Source organism: Athene cunicularia (genome assembly GCF_003259725.1).
Source record: "Athene cunicularia isolate RWA chromosome 8 unlocalized genomic scaffold, athCun1 chr8_part1, whole genome shotgun sequence".
NCBI classification, from domain to species: domain Eukaryota; kingdom Metazoa; phylum Chordata; class Aves; order Strigiformes; family Strigidae; genus Athene; species Athene cunicularia.
In genome coordinates this window covers 27,067,086-27,083,106 of record NW_020799109.1, presented here as the reverse complement: position 1 = coordinate 27,083,106, position 16,021 = coordinate 27,067,086, and the positions used below count along the sequence as shown (strand labels likewise).

The 16,021-nt window shown below is 48.0% G+C and overlaps 1 protein-coding gene across 1 annotated transcript; it reads left to right on the top strand.

The window, feature by feature from the left end:
* Positions 1-13: 13 nt before the first annotated feature.
* On the top strand, positions 14-15,676 carry UHMK1 (U2AF homology motif kinase 1). Its single transcript, XM_026854107.1, has 8 exons — positions 14-19; positions 1,174-1,466; positions 4,249-4,440; positions 5,624-5,718; positions 6,764-6,840; positions 10,057-10,155; positions 11,136-11,224; positions 11,710-15,676. The coding sequence occupies exons 2-8, from the start codon at positions 1,299-1,301 to the stop codon at positions 11,854-11,856; spliced, it is 867 nt and encodes a 288-aa protein (XP_026709908.1). The 5' UTR covers positions 14-19; positions 1,174-1,298; the 3' UTR covers positions 11,857-15,676.
* Positions 15,677-16,021: the final 345 nt, after the last annotated feature.

Sequence of the window (16,021 nt, the reverse complement as noted above, 5' to 3'; positions counted from 1 at the left end):
ATAAGAGACAGCAACATCGGTAACGGCAGCCCCCGCCCCGTCCTCCAGCCCGGGCACCCCCATAGCCGCTCCCCGAACCCCTCCTTCTCGGGGGGCCCCCGCGGGCACCCCCTATCCCCGGGACACACACACACGCACACCCCGCGTCCCGCAGGACCGTCTCCCCCAGGGCAAACCGGGGTCTCCAAACCAGCCCCCTCCAGCCCCTTTGGGAACATGGGTTCCCTCGCCCCCAACCTGCCACCCGCAGGCAGGGCTGGACACCCTCAGAGCAGCGTGCCCCGCGGATTGGCACCCCTGGGCAGGCAGGTTTGTGGGCCCCCTGCCTGGGACGGTCACCCCAAAGCTGCGTCCCTGTGGTGGATGCTTTCTGGTACCCCCTTGGGCAGGCTCCTGGGTACCCCACCCCTTCCCCGGGCTGGGGTCCCGCAGGTCACCCCTGGGGTGGGCAGGAGCAGGTGGGAGTTGGGTGTCACCCTTTGGGTAGGCAGAGCAGATTCCCCTGGGCAGGGCACCCCTGAGTCCTCCTTCAGGCCGGGCTGCCCGAGCGGCCCCAACCAGAGCGGGCAGCGGTGGGGTGGTGTCTGCCTGCCAGCTGCCTGGCTCTGGCAGGAGCCCCTGCGCTGCCTGCATGGCTGGGAACGGGCTTGGGAAGGGAGCAGGTCTCTGCATCAGAGGGAGCTGCTAGAAGCCCCCAGGTTCTCCCACTGATTATTTTTTGGGGTTTTTTTTTGTCTGTTTGAAACGCTTTTTAATGCTGTAACATACCTGGGCACCCAGACAGAGCTCAGGTTCCCACTGTGCTAGGTTGGTCACGGGAACAGATTGATGGATGTCTAAAAGAGAGTGGTACTACCTCCAATTTACCCACCGGGACCTACTTATCCACGCCCCAGAGATTGTCCCTCTGAGCAGAAGCACCTGGCCCCACCGTTGCTTTAGCAGAGCCTGGCGGGGCCTGTCCTCAGAAGCCCAGAAGGGTGACATGGCTGTTTTTCCCTTGCTGCTTCCCTCTGAAGTCTGGTTTTCCAGCTCTCTGAACATCACACTTTGTAGAACACACAAGCTGCCTACTACAACTTTTGTGGTCTTCTGGGCAGTAGTGGAGAGCGGTAGAGTGCAATGACCGTGTGCTTGCTGGTTACCAATACCTGTCACTGTGTCTCACCACAGTGACGCTGTACGGTGTGTTCACCAACCACTACTCTGCAAATGGCCCATCTCGCTGTCTGCTGCTGGAGCTGCTGGACATCAGCGTGTCCGAGCTGCTGCTCCACTCTAGCAACCAGGGCTGCTCCATGTGGATGATCCAGCACTGCGCCCGAGACGTTCTCGAAGCCCTGGCTTTCCTGCACCACAAAGGCTACGTGCACGCAGACCTCAAGCCACGCAACATCCTGTGGAGCGCAGAGGAGGAGTGCTTTAAGCTCATTGACTTTGGACTTAGCTTCAAAGAGGGGAATCAGGTTTGGAACATGCTGCTCTTGAAGCAGTTGGCTCTGTGTTGACTTGTGTGGGTCTGTGATGCTTTCAGCTCACGAGTGTAGGAGTCGGTGGGACCTGATCAGAGTAGTAGCTGAGCTGGTGCTGAAGGGTTTCCTGGAAAATGCTAAAATGTTGACTTGCCCCAGAAGCAAAAGCTCGTGTTCCCATTCTCCTTCACATCTCTGGTTTCTGTTGATGTCTTAGCTTTTATGCTACGCATGACCACAAATTCCAAAGTTAATGATGCACTGAAAAAATGTAGTGTCTCAGCTTTCTGGGAAGTTTGCTAGTTTTTATGTGGTCAGACAAGTGGGAGCACCCAGGTCTGTAGAATTTCCTTTTATCATCCCTTATCATAAATGATAGTAATCCAGGCTTCACCATCAGCTTCCCCATTATCTCTGGCAGTGTCCTTGTGCTTGTCTTTACTTTCATCTTATCTTCAGCAGCTTCCCTTTTTCAGGAAGCCTGGATGTTTCTTTCCCATGTCATTGTGTTGACAAAAGCCCACACTCTGGTTGTGGGTAGGCAGTGTCCGTTCTTTACTGACATGGACAGATCTCTGCCTGTTCTACCCTGCTTTTCCCATTTGGGCTTTCATTCCCTCTTCATGCTATCACTTTTTTGGTTTGGTGATACTGGATTTTGTAAGTTTGTCTTTTTAATTTTCTCCCATGGCCTCTGATGAAAGCAGAGCACCTCAGGAGGTTCTGCTCTTGGCTTGACAGAGCTTCCTTTCACCCCTCCCTCTCAATAATGGCCTGTGAGGAGTATCAGTGAAGCTTTTTCATCAGGTAGCCTCTTAGCAAATTTGCCTTTAATCAGTGGGCAGTGAGTCTAGTAAATGAGCTATGATTTTTCTGTGCACACATTATCCTGGCTTGTCACTACTCCCTGCCCTTAGAGGTTTTAAATTCATATACTTTTTTACTGGTTTACCTAGTATTGATAGTACAGCCCACTGATCTGTGAATATCAGGATTGTGTGGGTGACCTGTCTCTGAATTCTTTGGTACAGAAGCTGTTTTTTAACGTTTGTACTTCTTAACTCCTTCACGTTTTCTCCAGTTTGCCCACGTTTTTGGCTGAATGCTGGTTTGTGCTTGTAATCTGTTGCTGTCTATCAGCAAAAAACATTCTCCTGGTGTCCTGTGTGTAATGCAGATATCTTTTTTTAATTCAGGTCTGTGTTTTGCTGCTTGCTCTTTGAGTTGCATCATAATAGTTGATTGGGTGTTTTATCTGCTTCTATGGTTCCTTCCAGTCAGTTTTCTTTGGGCTGAGTTTCCTTTGCTCGTTCTCAGAAATATGCTGCCTATATGGGTGAACCTTCCAACCCTGCTTTGAATATGCATAGGGTATCAGCTTGCCTTGCCGTGGGCAGCAGCATACATGCACAATTTCCTTATCTGAGTCAAGACTATATACTTTTATTTGTGACAGCTTTGCTGAGCTTATCCTTGCATAACTTTTCCTGCCATTATTGTTTAACAGAGAATGGCTGCCCATCAAGCAAGGTCTCAGCCATTTAAATCTCTCAGAATGCTTTAGATGGTAGGAGTGAAATTCCATCTCGCAATTTTTGCTGGTGACATTGACCATAGTGTTTTCTCCGTCTCTAGATATTGTTTGGTGGGGCTGCTAACTTACTGCTTTTGCCATGCTAGAGGTTCTGCTCTTTGCTGATAGGAGGAGGGACGGTGATGAGCAATTTGTGTATCAACTTTTTTAAATTCATAAGCCACTTTTGAGCTCTGTCGCCTCAAAATGATTGAAGACCAAGTTTACAGAAAACAGAGGACCAGATAATTTTAGTTTAAATCTATTCCCCTTGTAAGAATTCCCAGTCCTGCCCCTTATCCAGGAAGTAGACTTGCATATTCTTCTGTCATTCCTTCAGTCTCATCGTGTGTCTAAAACAAGCCCTCCAGTATTAAAAAGACACAGCATGAAGTTTGCCTTTGGACACTTAAACAATGCTTGGCTAGACAAAGCCACAGCTGACCAATCGGGTATTGTCTGGGAGCCGAAGGCTGGACTGGAGACCTTCAGAACAGCCCCTCCAGCCAGCGCTTGTGTGAATCTATAAGAATTTCATGTTTTCTTTTAAGCAGGCAGCGTGTGGGCATTTTATTTTGCTCTGCCAGCCACGGCAGCTGGGCAGGTATTGATTGCTGCAGCACTTCCTGCTGCGACAGGGAGAAGGAAGAGATGTGTGGGAAGTGCCTTTGGTAATTTCCTTGTCTGAGCATTAGGCACCTGCTTCGTTCTTTTAATGTTTTGTTCCGGAGAACATCAGTACATGAATAATGGCAGCTGTTACTGATCCTCACTGTTCAGTGAGGCTGTTTGTGCTCTCATGCAGCTGATGCGGGAGTATATTGTGGGTGTTTGACCCTTATCCTGAAACTTCCAGTGTCTTCTGTGCTTTTGACAGGTTAATGGGCCAGTCCGCAGTGGCATCCAGCATCTTCCTCCCAGCAGAGCTGTCTTTCAGAGAGTTCAGATGTTGGTGTGATGCTTTCTGTTTTGCTTGGGAGGTGTTTTCTCTTTCAGACAGTCTTATTTTTTCCCTCATTGACAGAGCAGTATAGCAAGTTGAACTGCCTGCCTAACATGACTGGCTGTACAATGCTTTCTGTCATTTTAGTGATAGTTATTTTGGTGACCCATTTGGAAGAACGTCTGTGAACTGATTTAAGGATAGAGTGGAGAACCTGAATCTGGAAAATTAACTTTTTCTGTGTGTTTGATCTTCCATAGGATGTGAAATATATTCAAACAGACGGGTATCGTGCTCCAGAGGCAGAACTGCAGAACTGCCTGGCACAGGCAGGGCTCCAGAGTGAGACAGAGTGTACCTCAGCTGTGGATCTGTGGAGTCTGGGAATCGTTTTACTGGAAATGTTCTCAGGAATGAAACTGAAACATACAGTCCAATCTCAGGAATGGAAGGTGAGTGGGAACTGCTGCAGGCATTCTTGCTTGCACCAAATGAGTCGTCCTGCTTCTTGTTTGTAACCCAGATTTATGAGGTAGCACCTGGCAACTAGAGAGTGTTTCCAGGATGTTTCTCTAATCCTCTTGCCCTGAGAATTAAGGTTCCAGAGCCTTAAAGACCCGCCTGCCGTGTGGGACTGGCATGTCTGAATGCTGCCTGTGTTCAGGTTACTGAAAGCTGAGGGTTCCAGGAGTCTATGTCTTGCCAGAGTTTGGAAGGTGAGTTGCACTGGCTGTAGTGTGACACAGAAGGAAGAAATGGCTGATGGCTGATGGCTGCCAGCTAGTTCAACAGCACAATGAAAGAGGAATTATTTGCTGATTTTAGTCTAACGTTGGCTCTAATTTGGGGATCTTCTTGTAAGTCTGTACCTTGAGAAAACAAGAGTAAGACTCGGTGTTGTGAGCCAGGAGCCTGCCTCTGTTCTCCATGAAATAATTTTGTTATGTGATCCCCTTCCCAGTAAGAGTATCCTTTCAGCATCATAACATCCATAACATGTTGTAACAGCAAATTTGCCTGTGCATGGAAATTTCCAGCTTTTGCAGGGGCAAATGGGAAAAACTTCATCTGATGTGGGTGTGATGGTTTTAAGCCCTACTGGGGCTGGAGACCACGTTGCCATTGTCCGTCCCCCATCCTCAGCTGGTCAGGCTGGAACTAAGGCACAAGCCCCGGGTTAAAATAAGAAGAAATTTAATACAACCATGTGATAAACAATCTGAACAACAACAGTAGCAATGATAACAACAATAAACAGCAATAACAGTAAACAAGACAAAAGATATACAGAGAAATATGGAAATGGTTACAGACAGCTCGCTTGCGATGCTCCCTGCGACCAAAGCCAGAAAGGAAAAAGTTCGCGTGCTCCCGCGCCCGGACCTGACCTCAGCATGGTATGAATAACCCGGCTGGAGATCCCTTCCCCCTCTCTGATGGGGAAACTTAACCCTGTCCTAGCTGAACCAGGACAGTGGGCCTGCTGGTTTAACGTGTGAGGCTTGAGCATTGGGGATCTCTCACAAGATGCTACAGTACTAGAGCCCTCTGCATCCAGTCCAGAAAATTGTGGGATATTGCAAGCTTTGCACTGGTCTTTTTTTCTCCCTAAGCACGGTTTGTTTTTCTTTCCAGACAAACAGTTCTGCCATCATTGATCGCATATTTGCCAGCGAAGGGGTGGTTAATTCAGCCATTCCAGCGTATCACCTCAGAGACCTTATCAAAAGGTATCTTACCATATTTACTAACTGTTCCTTAAAGGTGTGCTCTGTAAAGTCTCGTGCCTTGCTCTGAGTAACTTAGAGCCCTCACCTAACGCTTGTTTGGTTTTCTTTATAAATGCACTGCCACTGTGCCTAGTAGCAAGTGCAAGCCTTAGCAGAGGTGCTTCAGCTCCTCTGATTTTTGGCACAGTTTGGAGTAAGCACATAAAGCATATCAGTTATGATGTTAATCATTTGCTGTTTCAGTGCTTTGCACTTCCTGCCGATGAGGTTGTATTTGGAGAAAACTGGAGACTTTGCTGCTTTGGGGGAGTGTTGTCAGAAACACTGACAGAAACACTGGGAGAACTTTGTAGAGTAGGGCTGATGGTTGGACTCAGTGATCCCAAGGGTCTTTTCCAACCTGAATGATTCTGTGATTCTGCTCTATAAATGAAGAGGGAGGGCAAGACAATGCTGTGTCTCCACTGCTGTCAACATTAAAATGCATTTATTCAGCGGTCTACTGAGAGGTCTGCCGAAGCAATTGTTTTCATTGTATGTGACTCTGCTCTGAGGCTACAGAGTGAATGAGGACAAAACTTGGCAGAAATAGCTTTGGGACCCACTGGTAAAGCCAAGTAGGGAACGTTCTTGGGCAAGCCCTGGGCTAATAGCTGCTTTGAATGCCATTTGTGGAAAGATGTAGGAGCTCCTTGAAGTGTGATCATTTTCACGAGATGACCTGTGTGCCTGGGGTGTGGGCTGAATGGCCTTGGGGAGGTGGAGATAGAACATGCCACGTTCCTTTGAACTTGTGAGCAACTTCCATCATTTGGTGTTGAGAGACATCAAGAAGGAAATCCTACTGTACCATGTTCCCAAAATGCTTTCAGGGGATCCTTCTGGTATGCTTTCAGCTGTAAATTGGAAGACATGCTTCTCGCTCTTCTCTGTACTATAAGCACCCCAAGGATAGGGTATTCCTCTGCACTGGCTTCCAGCCTGAGTTGAATTGGTCAATGCAGGAATGTCACATGCAAGAGCATAAGGATGTCTTCTTTTCCAGCATGCTTCATTGTGACCAAGGAAAGCGAGCCTCCGCTGAGAAGGCTTTATGCAGCCCGTTCTTCAGCATTCCCTTTGGTAAGCTGTGCATGTCACCTCTGCTCATGGCTTTCTCAGCATGTACTGGAAGCAGCACAGGGTGCGGTTAAACTGTGCTGTTTCTGCTTCTTGCCCCGTTGCTGCTCCTTTGCTCTTTGCAGTGCTCGCCAGCCCTCTGTGTGGTACCACAGCAGGCAGCTTGATGCTGCCCTGCCCCTGTAGCCCTGCGGGCTGTTGCTTTTCCCTGGTTGGATTCCCATTAAATTCTGCCCAGATCAAACTGACCAGGAATGCATTGGAAGCAGCATTCATTTGAGGGGACAGAAGTAACCAAGGTATTTACCTAATATTGTGATGGCTAAGGTGCTTTTGAAGAGTGCAGCGCTATTTATGGTGAGTGAATGTTTTTTCTTATGCCAAGTGTTTCCCAGTTCAGAAGCCAGGAGTGTGAGCGACCAGGGCAGTGGTTGGTGGTAGCATCTGCTGCTGCCTCCTCTGAATGGGTAGAATAGTCCCAGTGTGCTCTCATGGTGTGAGTCTGTTTTTGCAGTGCCTGGCTTGCCTTTTCTGGTGCCTGTGTGGCAGGTCATGGACAGATGTCCCTGTTGCTTTCATCTGGCACTTTCTCTTCAATTTAATAAAATGGTGGTGTTTCCCCAGGATGCCTGCCCATGTTGGTTGCAGGCTGTCAGCAAAAGATGGGCTGAGAGTGCCCTGTTTAGGCTCGTATCCCTCCTTGTTTTTGTTTTCTGTTCCAAAAACAACACAGCAGCATTCTCCAGAGCTTGTCTGCTTTCAAGAACACCAGTGGAGAGCTCTGCATCCAATTTTTCTGCAGCATAAATTAATGCTTAAGGCATCCAGCTTCTGGCTTGCCTAGCATTTTCCCTTGAATCTTAGCCCTGCTTTCTTAAGCTGCTTGGTGTACCTTGCAGTGAATGTTTTTAAGTATTGCCTCTTGAGGTCATGTCAAGATACTGGCATTTCTGTATATTAGGCAAAGGTAACAAACTCATTCCTGTTTTCAGACTTCTTTTGCATCTCAGAAACTGGAACTGTTGTAATCAAAGCCACCTTCCATGGCTGAACCTTGAAGCCAGTATTGTTCTAGAGCAGAGGGAATAGTATATTGGCAGTGCTTTCTGGTCTAGTTTTAAACACACAGACCTCTTAACTGTACCTAGGAAGGTGTTTCTGTGGTTAGTGCTACAAGTTTATATAACAGCTTCAGTTTCTCTTAGTTCTCTTTGTTGCTTCTCTTCTTTGCCAAACTTGTACATATGCTTGTCTGCACAAAGAAGCATTTAATGTTGCTTTCCTAGGAAGTCAGAAAAATGATCTGTTACTGCTTTTCACTTGGACATGTTTTTTCTGTTTAGAGAGAAGACAACTGAGAATGGCTTTCCTTGTCACTTACAGCCGAGTCTTGACTTTCCAGTTGGTTGGCTTCTTTCCTAAGCTGCTTGCAGCCTCTGTGTTGTCAGTGTGGTTGGTATCACCTGGCACTTTGAAGGGGAGCAGAGGGGCTGGGCAGAAAGTACCTCCTAGAGCAGAGGGTATTGCAAGAAATGCATTTGTCATGCGGTTACAGGAAGACCAGATGGCTCTGAGTTTTAGGGGTTGTTTTGTCTCCCTCTCTGAAAAAAGACATGTGAAATGAAGGACAGACTTACTTGAATAAAAGGGGCAGCATGTAAGACTGAAGCAACACCTAAATGTTCTTTCAGTCCCTGGTTCATCTGATGTTGTCTCTTCGTTGCCAGCAGTCCTGTGGAAGAATGGTCCCAGATGTTTGCTTGGAGCTAGAACATGCCTCGTTATCTGAGTGCAGCACCTTTCTTTGAAGGGCTGTCCCTGAGCACTGTCTGGGCATCATCTGGACTGATAAGGCCTTTTATACTCCAAGCTTTTTATGAGGGCTCTTCCATGTCAGGCAGGAATAGTGTCTGTGCTTGTCTATCATCCACTCTTGCACTGTGAAATCTACATCTTCTGTCCATGCCTGGCAGAGATGTCAGCTCCCTCATGTATTGTATGCTTAGCTTGGAAAAGTATTTTGAAGGAAATAATTGCCCACTCCCTTTGCACATATAGTCAGAAGGCTCAGGCTGGAGCATTGGAGCCATTTCTTCCCTTTTCTCTGCCCTCTCTCACTGTCAAGTGGGAGAACTGTGAGGTGCTGCTATTGCGTTTGCCGTTGCATTATTGTAGCTGCCAATACAAATAAAACCATTAACACTCTCCAGGTACTGTAAGTTGGGTCCCAGATCTAAAATTCATGACTGGCCTGCCAGTCCCTTTCAGGAACATGAAATCAGGCTTTTGTACTTTGAGAAGTGACTCTGTCCCCGGTGCTCTGAGTTTCTAGAGGACTGGGTGTTTCAGACACGATTCTCGTAGTTTGGCATTAGTCTGTCTACCCTGACTGTTTCCCTCTCCCACAGTAGTATCCATGCTACACTGTTCCAGGCCATCCTGGAACTACCTGTTTTCTAGAGCCAAGTGGTCCATGGCAGCAGGCTTTGCTGCTCCTGTAAAGTTGTTCACAGGTTTGCTGCTTACCGACCTTGTGGTCACCCTCTTGTGGCCATGCCTTATTCTACAGCATTGCACTGTTTAACTAAATAGTTTTCCCCATTTCTGTTGCAAGATTGTATGGTGGTCTTCAAAACAGTGCATCACAGTTGGATTTTGAAGGGGGGAGGGTTTACATGGTGTTTAGAGAAGAACTGAAAGATATCTTAGAGAGAGCTGAGGCTCGCACCTTAGCGTGGGTTAAGAATTGGAGTTACAGACGCTGGCTGGCCTGTTTTCAGCTTGTCTGGTAGCAGTAACAGTAGAGGCAGCTTGCAGAGTAGTTCTTTCATCTTCTTGCATCTCCTTATATATAGGGCAGTTTGCTCAACTAGCATAGCTCTTGAGGTCACATCAATTTCTGAATCTGAGCTAAGTAGATATAATTCTAGGTTTAATTTCTGGTAGCCTTGTAATTTTAAAAGCTATTTCAGGTGTTGACCTCGATTATAATTGTAGAGTGCACTGAACCCTTTGGAAGAGTGTCTCAGTGCTGAGGTGAATATAAGTTGGAAATGGGGAGAATACAGGCTGTAAACACAGGTAGTAGTGGAGAGAAGCAAAACTGTACTGCAAAGAGCAGTAAGTCCTTGTGTATGATAGTGCATGTTGAATCAACTTCCTGTTTTCTTGCTCCTTTGGACTTTGATTTCTTTTCTCTACATTCTGTGTGTGTCAAAGCTCCCCATATCGAAGATTTGGTGATGCTCCCCACGCCTGTGCTGAGGCTGCTGAATGTTCTAAGTGATGCTTCTCTGCAGTGTGAAGAAGAATATGAAGGTTAGTGCAAGCCATGCAATTCCCACACAGCAGTGTTGTCTTACAGACTCTCTTTTGTTTGGCTTTGGGGATGCAGGAGCAAGCAGAAGAGCAATTAATAGGGACAAGAACAGCAAACAAAGAGCTGCTCAGCTGAGACTTGGTAGCAAGTGGGTCAGCTGTACCAACAGAGAATAGACTAAGAGATTGAGACAGAAATCAGAGCTTGCTGTGAGTTCTTGAAGGATTCCAGATTTTAGTTTTTTTAAAAAAAATACTTATTTTGTTTTTTCTTCTTTGGTTAAATGCCCACAGACCTCATAATGTGTTTGTGGCTCTGAGCTGGACATGTGCGGGACTTAGGAGCCCAGTAGCAGACATCCTTAAAAGTTTGCTAATGAACTTATCCAAGATCTCAGCAGAGAACTGAAATATCTCGTTGGAGTTCCTAAGCCGTAGCAAAAACTATATGTGGTAGGTGGCAAGCCATGTTGGTGGGATTTGCATTTCTGCTGCTCTCAAATCCATGTGAGTGCGAAAAGCTAGAACGCTCTGGGGATATGAATTTAAAAGGCTGGATTCTGCTCACACAAAGAAGGGCTTGTGGCAGCTACTTTAGTTCCCCTCCCCAAAGTGCCATAATAAAAACCCCAAAAAAACACACTCGGAAATGCCAAATGTTTTAGTACTGGAAGGCCAGGCTTTGTGTGCAAGGAAAAGCACCGTCTGTGTTCAAGGAAAAGCACTGTCCATGTGCTCCAAAGCCTGCGTCCGGGGATTCACTGCCTGCAAGTCTGTCCCTGAGCCTCAGTTCAGACACTTCATTTCATTATGCAGCCATTAAGCCGTGTCAGCTTCTGCCATGGCACCTCTCAATTGTTTATTTTAAAGTGAGGCTTTGTGTTGACCAAGTGTTCTTGATGTGTTCATCTGGCCTTCATTTGTTTCTTGGCTCATCCTAGTTTTCAAAGTGAAAGACAACCAACTCTTTTCTTTCTCAGATATCCTGGAAGACATAAGGGAAGAGTGTCAGAAATATGGTCCGGTGGTTTCCTTGCTTATTCCAAAGGAGAATCCTGGTAAAGGCCAAGTAAGTGAATGGAGAGAAGAGGCTGCATATTTCCATGTACACTTCATGTGCTGCAGGACTGCTGCTCAGCTCCTGGCAATCTCCTGGCTGATGACAGTGCTAAAAATAGTTGGCTATCTTGAAGGACAGCACAGGTTCCTTCCTGGGTATATAAGGCTGCCTAACCTGGGAGGTTCCCAGACAGCTTTAGCAGAGGAGCTGGGATACAGAAGGGAAGGGGAGAAGCCAGTGGGGGGGAGATGAGGCATTGAGGGTGTAGAGCATCTCCCACCTCACTGCATATGCTGCCATTAGAAATGAGGAGCAAGAGATGAAATTCCAGTTCAGAGGATGCAGCTCCTTCTTTTTTAGCTCCACTACTCTGGGCTCAACTGAGGATAGAGGGAAAAAAATTGTTCGGGGACAGTTTTTCCACTTGCAGGGGTGGGAGGGGGCGGGTTGCAAGCTGCACTGGAAGTCTTATTTCTCCTCTCTCTCTCTTTCAGGTCTTTGTTGAATATGCAAATGCTGGTGATTCCAAAGCTGCCCAAAAAATGCTGACTGGAAAGATTTTTGATGGCAAGTTTGTTGTGGCTACGTTTTACCCACTGAGTGCCTATAAGAGAGGATATCTGTACCAAAACTTGCTGTAGGCAGTAGCAACAATCAGGAGAGTTGTCTTGCTCCTCTTCCTCACGTGTTTTACAGTTGAATGTACAAAAGAGCTTCCTAGCCCTGCTTTTGAGTCATCTGTGAAGGAAAGATGCAAAGGACTTAACTGGGCTTTGAAACCTTTACTGCTGCTTTGTGATGTGCAGAGGAGGCCGGGATGGCTTTCAGCGTGTGCTTGTGTGTGTGTTGTGCTTGCTCATTTACATTGGGTGTGTGGCTTTGCCCCGGCAGGCGCTGGGGCGGCAGGAGTGGTGACTGTGGGAGCCTGGGAGGCCAAGCAGATCTTGGCAAGCACTTTTAAGTGATTTGAAGTGAGACCATTTAAAGTCTTGGCCTTAGCACCTGACTTTGCCCTAAGGAGAGGATTTCTTTGTTAAGCTTTCCTATAACACATGTGCTCTTCTCCAGTGTGGGGGAGGAGGAAGGCTTTTTGTTGATACCTATAATGCAGAAGCACCATCCTCTCTAAACCAGACCAGGAGGACTTTTGAGTCTTCACATCACATAGAGCAGAAGCAGGCAGTGAAATCAGATCTGCTGAGCTTACGACATTATCCGGTCGCCACCTCATGACCCGAGAAGAGCCATCCGTCTGCCCTGGCACAGATGGCATGCTGGGCTTAGGCAGCGAGGTGTAGGCGATGCTGCCTGCGGTGACCTGAATTTGCTTGTCTGCCTGGGGTGGATAGGGACTGAGGTGATACATGTCAGAGCAGTGCCAGCCTCAGTCCCGACACAATCTGTAAGCACTTTGTAGCCTGAGGTGATGTGAAAACCTTGTCGTGTGGAGTCATCCTTCTAGCATATACCCTGTGCTGGCACTGATGCTCCCTAGCTCTGATGCCAAATCATCTGTAATACATAAGCATCTTTAGGTGATATTTTTGGAAAGGAGTGCTACAGCACGCAGTATTCTTTGTGTCTCAGCAGGACTGCTGTCCTGCGAGTCTTATAAGAAAAGAAAAATATTTGTCTGTTGTAGGTCCTACGCTTGGCTTCTCTGTGTTGTGCATTTTGATTTTACATTAACCCATTAGATTAGAAGCACTGACACTTTTGGTCCTTCATAGGTTACACAAAGGGCCTGAGGCAATCTGAGATCCTGTATGGAAAGGGCTTGGTCAGTTACCAGACTTGACTGGCCATGAGAAAGTCTTTCCCAGTGCCAGGGACAACAGCCACTTGCTTTTGGGGGAAAAAAAGCCTGGGTGAGCAGCCTCACTGTTCTGCCCAGAGCATGCTCTCTGCTCCCGTGGCTTCAGTGCACGGGCAGAAGCTTGCTCACGCAGCTGCAGGCATGGGGTATGCGGTGGCTGTTTCCCAGGGGTGTGCTAATCCATACACCCAGCAGAGCCTCTCTCTGCAGGGGTGGGCATTCCACTCCTGGCAAGCGCAGCGTGAAACAGCCCTACTTAGAGGAGGACCAGCGTATTCTGGCTTGTGGCCCTGGTACCACTTTTAGCGAGGAGAGCCCTTGTGACGTTTTTTCTGCAGCTGGAGTACTTGCAGGCAGCTGGCAGAAACATGTCTGACCTCCCTGGAGTAATACCCAAATTACCTTACAGTTTACTTTTTGCAGCTTGCTGGAATCCTGCACTTAAGTTCCTCTCGATTTTTGCCCTGTACACGTGTGTGAGGTGTTACCAGGAGATCCAGTGTCTGTAGCGTTTCATGAGTCTGGAGTTCCTCTCTGTGCTGGTGTAGCGTCCTGTCTTCTGTGGCCCTTCCCAAACTCCCCCAGAAAGGACCAATCTCTTTGAATTTTTCTGTTGCCTTTGAGGTGGTAGGTTTTCCAGGAAAAAAAAATAAAAATCCCACAATGAGTTTTAAGGTGTGATTTGCTGATCAGATTCTTTCTGGGAATGATGCTACTTTGGTGTACATTGTTGTAAAGCAGCTTTGCATAGATGGGGTGTGTGATCCATTGCTTTTAATTTAACTGTCTTTGCAGTGAAGCACCTTTTAGTGTCTGGGAGAAATTGGATGATTAACTGGGTGAGGGTTTTTCTTATGTGAACAGCAGTGTTTAAAGTATTCTAAGTATTGGTGGGTATTGATTGACCTCCTCGGCTCTGAGTTGTTGCTGTCCCTGGCAGGCTGAGCCAAGGGTGAAAGCGCTTTGGCCCAGAAATCCACATGTTGAATGGCATCATGTCAGCAAAAATGAGCTGGCTGCACGTGTGCCTGTCAGGTGGCAGAAGCAGACCTGAGAGCTCCTGCCCTGCTGAGTGCCAGCCTGTGTGGGGACACAGGGAGCTACCTGGGGTGTGGGGTGTGAGGTCTGTCACCTACAGCGGTACTAGGAGCTGCCAGGGTGCAGGTGCACATTTCAGTTCTCAGATACATTTTGTCTAGGACTGTGAGCTGCTCTGACATCTTTCAAGCATCTCTCTTTTTCAGTGAGAATTATGCTTTGGATTTGCAACTAAAGATAGAGCTGTGCCAGGATTAATCTTTAGAGAGGAGCTACAACCTGTTCCTGCAGCATGGCAGAGCTGTTCCACCAGAGTTTGGCTGGGGTTTTGTTCAGCTGCTTTAATAGGAGCTAAATAAATCTTCAAGATGCAAACTCCTGCTATCACATTTTCTCTCCAGATGCTCATTGACCAGGCTTGAGCACTGAGCTGGGCAGAAACCCCAAAGCTGCTCTTTTTAAAATTTTCTTCCTGGCAAGAGTTGAAGATTCTGGTGTCTCTCCTGTCACTGGATCCAGCCCCTGGCTTCCCTCTGCAGGCTGTGGGGCACAGGGAGGTTTAGCAGCTCCTCAGAGCAGAAGCATTTTATCATTATCCCTTACCCTCTGCCTTCAAACCCTTTTTCTATCAAGCTGAAGCTCACTCTGGTGTCTTGGTGATCTCTTGGTGGCTTGGCATAAGTTCAGCCCTGCTAAAACCTGTGAGTTTCTTCACTGTGGATTGTATCTGAAGTGTGCCGGTGATTCAATCTGAGGCATCTGTTGTGTGTGCCTGAATGGGCCTGGTTTTCCTCATCTCCAGATTATTGCCTGCTAGAGTTGCAGAAGTGTTGAGGCTCTCCACTCCAGTGCTTGCTGGGTTTCTTGGTCTGTGCTGCTGACACAGATCCCTCCCAACAGCCCTCAGTGTAGCACCAACCTATGTAGTCCTAGCTGGGTAACAGCTGGATGTGAAGACCTGCAGGCTGTCTTGGAGGGAGGGATCTGCTGTGGGGGGGAAGGGGATAAAAGATGAAGCCTCTGGAGACAGTCAGGGAAGGCTGATGCTGCTCCAGTGGATGCCAGGGCAGGCACCCAGCTCTCCTCCCCAGGAGGAAGCAGGCCAAGGGGGGCTGCGCCCCCTTGGAGTGTGTGTATGAATGGGATACACATTGGTGTTCTGCTGTTCCTTGGTGATGTTTGGGTTTCATAGCTGATCTCACACAAAGTGTCACTGCCAATCACAGAACAGCTGTCATTCCTCTGTCACCAGTGTCTGCGAGCGTGCAACGACGGAGAAAGTTCTTTACACTTCCACCTATTTATTATATGCAAGGAGGGTAACTGGGTTTTAAATCACTGACTGAAGCACAAATCAGCTCTGATCTTAATTGTATTCCTCATTTCATTCTCGCTGGCCTCCAGCCTCCTAACAACATAGCCTGAGCACTGTGTTGCAGCCAGGTTGTCTTTCCTAAGCGTTCCATACGATTCCTACTGCCGTGTCGGATCCCGTAACCATGTGCCTCCCTTCGGGTTAGATGTCAGCTGTTGTATCCCATCACGCACCGTTGCTGAGCAGATGTGTGCTTGATACAGATGATTAATAAATGATGCTTCAGCACGAAGCGGTTGTCTAGCAGACTTCTTTCGTGGGACTGCTGGTGAAATGCCACGTAGCTGAGCAAGTTCTCTGTCACCCTTGCCAGGGTGTGTGGCCGGGGAGGGTGGGGGACAGGGCTGTGACCCAGCCGTGGTGGCACCGGCGCCTTGAGCTTGGCACCCTGGGGGCTCTCGGTCTCCCTGTGCCCCAACGTGGCTCAAAATCCCGGTGGGAGCGCCGGGGCGCCCTTTGCTTGGCCGGAGCCCGCCGTGTCCCCTCCCTGTCACTTAGGGCCGTGCCTCCTGCGGCAGCGCCGCTTACTGACGCCACGGACGGGCGCGTTCCCCGCTCGCTCTGCCGTAACGGTTTC

Bases quoted from the DNA above. Each gene is read 5' to 3' on its own strand.
- UHMK1 (XM_026854107.1), top strand. From the start codon at position 1,299: ATGTGGATGATCCAGCACTGCGCCCGAGACGTTCTCGAAGCCCTGGCT. The intron at 1,467-4,248 runs GTTTGGAACATG...GATCTTCCATAG, and splicing joins GCTTCAAAGAGGGGAATCAG to GATGTGAAATATATTCAAAC. The intron at 10,156-11,135 runs GTTAGTGCAAGC...TTTCTTTCTCAG, and splicing joins GTGTGAAGAAGAATATGAAG to ATATCCTGGAAGACATAAGG.